Source organism: Camelina sativa, chromosome 4 (assembly GCF_000633955.1).
Source record: "Camelina sativa cultivar DH55 chromosome 4, Cs, whole genome shotgun sequence".
Classification (NCBI taxonomy): domain Eukaryota; kingdom Viridiplantae; phylum Streptophyta; class Magnoliopsida; order Brassicales; family Brassicaceae; genus Camelina; species Camelina sativa.
In genome coordinates, this window is record NC_025688.1 from 16,042,327 (window position 1) to 16,043,481 (window position 1,155).

The 1,155-nt window shown below is 28.5% G+C and overlaps 1 protein-coding gene across 1 annotated transcript in view; it reads left to right on the forward strand.

Annotated features, from left to right (window-relative positions):
* LOC109132682 (peroxidase 33-like) overlaps positions 275-1,155 on the forward strand; it is a 2,537-nt gene continuing 1,656 nt past the window's right edge. Inside the window, exon 1 of the mRNA XM_019244693.1 lies at positions 275-691. Within this exon, the coding sequence (XP_019100238.1) occupies positions 458-691 (234 nt within the window). The 5' untranslated portion in view covers positions 275-457. The remainder of the gene's footprint in view (positions 692-1,155) is intronic.

Below are 1,155 nucleotides of genomic sequence, written 5' to 3' on the forward strand. Positions count from 1 at the left end.
TTTTTTTTTTTTTTTTTTTTTTTTTTTTTTTTTTTTTGTGTGTTAAGGTTTTAGCGTGTGGCGACCAAGAGATTTCCAAAGGTCGTTGAGGAGTTATTTCATCTTCTGAAAGTTATCTTTACTACTTCTAGTTTTTCTTTTTACATTGGGACAGTAAATTAAATACGTAAAGATCAGGTTAAAAAAAAAAGTAGTAAAGTTAATTTATTTTCGATTTATTTCATGTTTTTTTACCCATTTATACATATATCATGGAATAAACACCTGATATATTACATATTGTTGACAAGAGGAAAAAAAAAAAAGAGCCTTCATTTTGTGTTCGCAAGAAAAGCCTTCATTTGAGAAAAGAAAGCCTCCGGATTCGACCTTCATTTCCTATAAAAGGATTTTTAAGATACCGACCTTAACTCATCTTCTCCTCAATCGTATAGCTTTACTTCTCTTTGTTTAAAAAATGAAGTTCTCTTCATCTTCTACAACTTCGTACACTTGGACACTCTTAATCACATTGGGATGTCTTATGCTTCGTGCGTCCTTGTCCGATGCTCAACTTACTCCTTCCTTTTACGACACTTCATGTCCTAACGTCACCAACATCGTTAGAGATACTATAGTAAACGAGCTAAGATCGGACCCTCGTATCGCCGGGAGTATCCTTCGTCTTCACTTCCACGACTGCTTTGTAAATGTAAGATATCATTATCATTTTTTTTCTTATATCTTTAGTCTTTAGAACTACAGGAGTTCATCTCTTCATCTTTTAATGACTGTGATTTTGTTTAAAGTGAATTTATTATCAGTATTAAAAAAATTTATCAGCACCTTATTATGGATTAAATTTACAAAATTTATTTTGCATTCTGAAATTATGTATAGCATTGCTATAACAGAAATACGTTCAAAACACATTTATCTATTTTTCACAAATATAAAGCAACACAATGCTGCTTAATTTTATAAAGATTTTTTTTTAACTTATGCACTCATATTTTTACTTGATTATTAATAGAAAAATGAGATTATTAAAAGATTTGTTTTTAACATTGCGCCAGTGTTCAACTAATGTGCTATTATTTTCATGATTATTCATTTTAATCATTTTCTTGAATTTATTAATTAATATTGAATATATATATATATATATATATATAT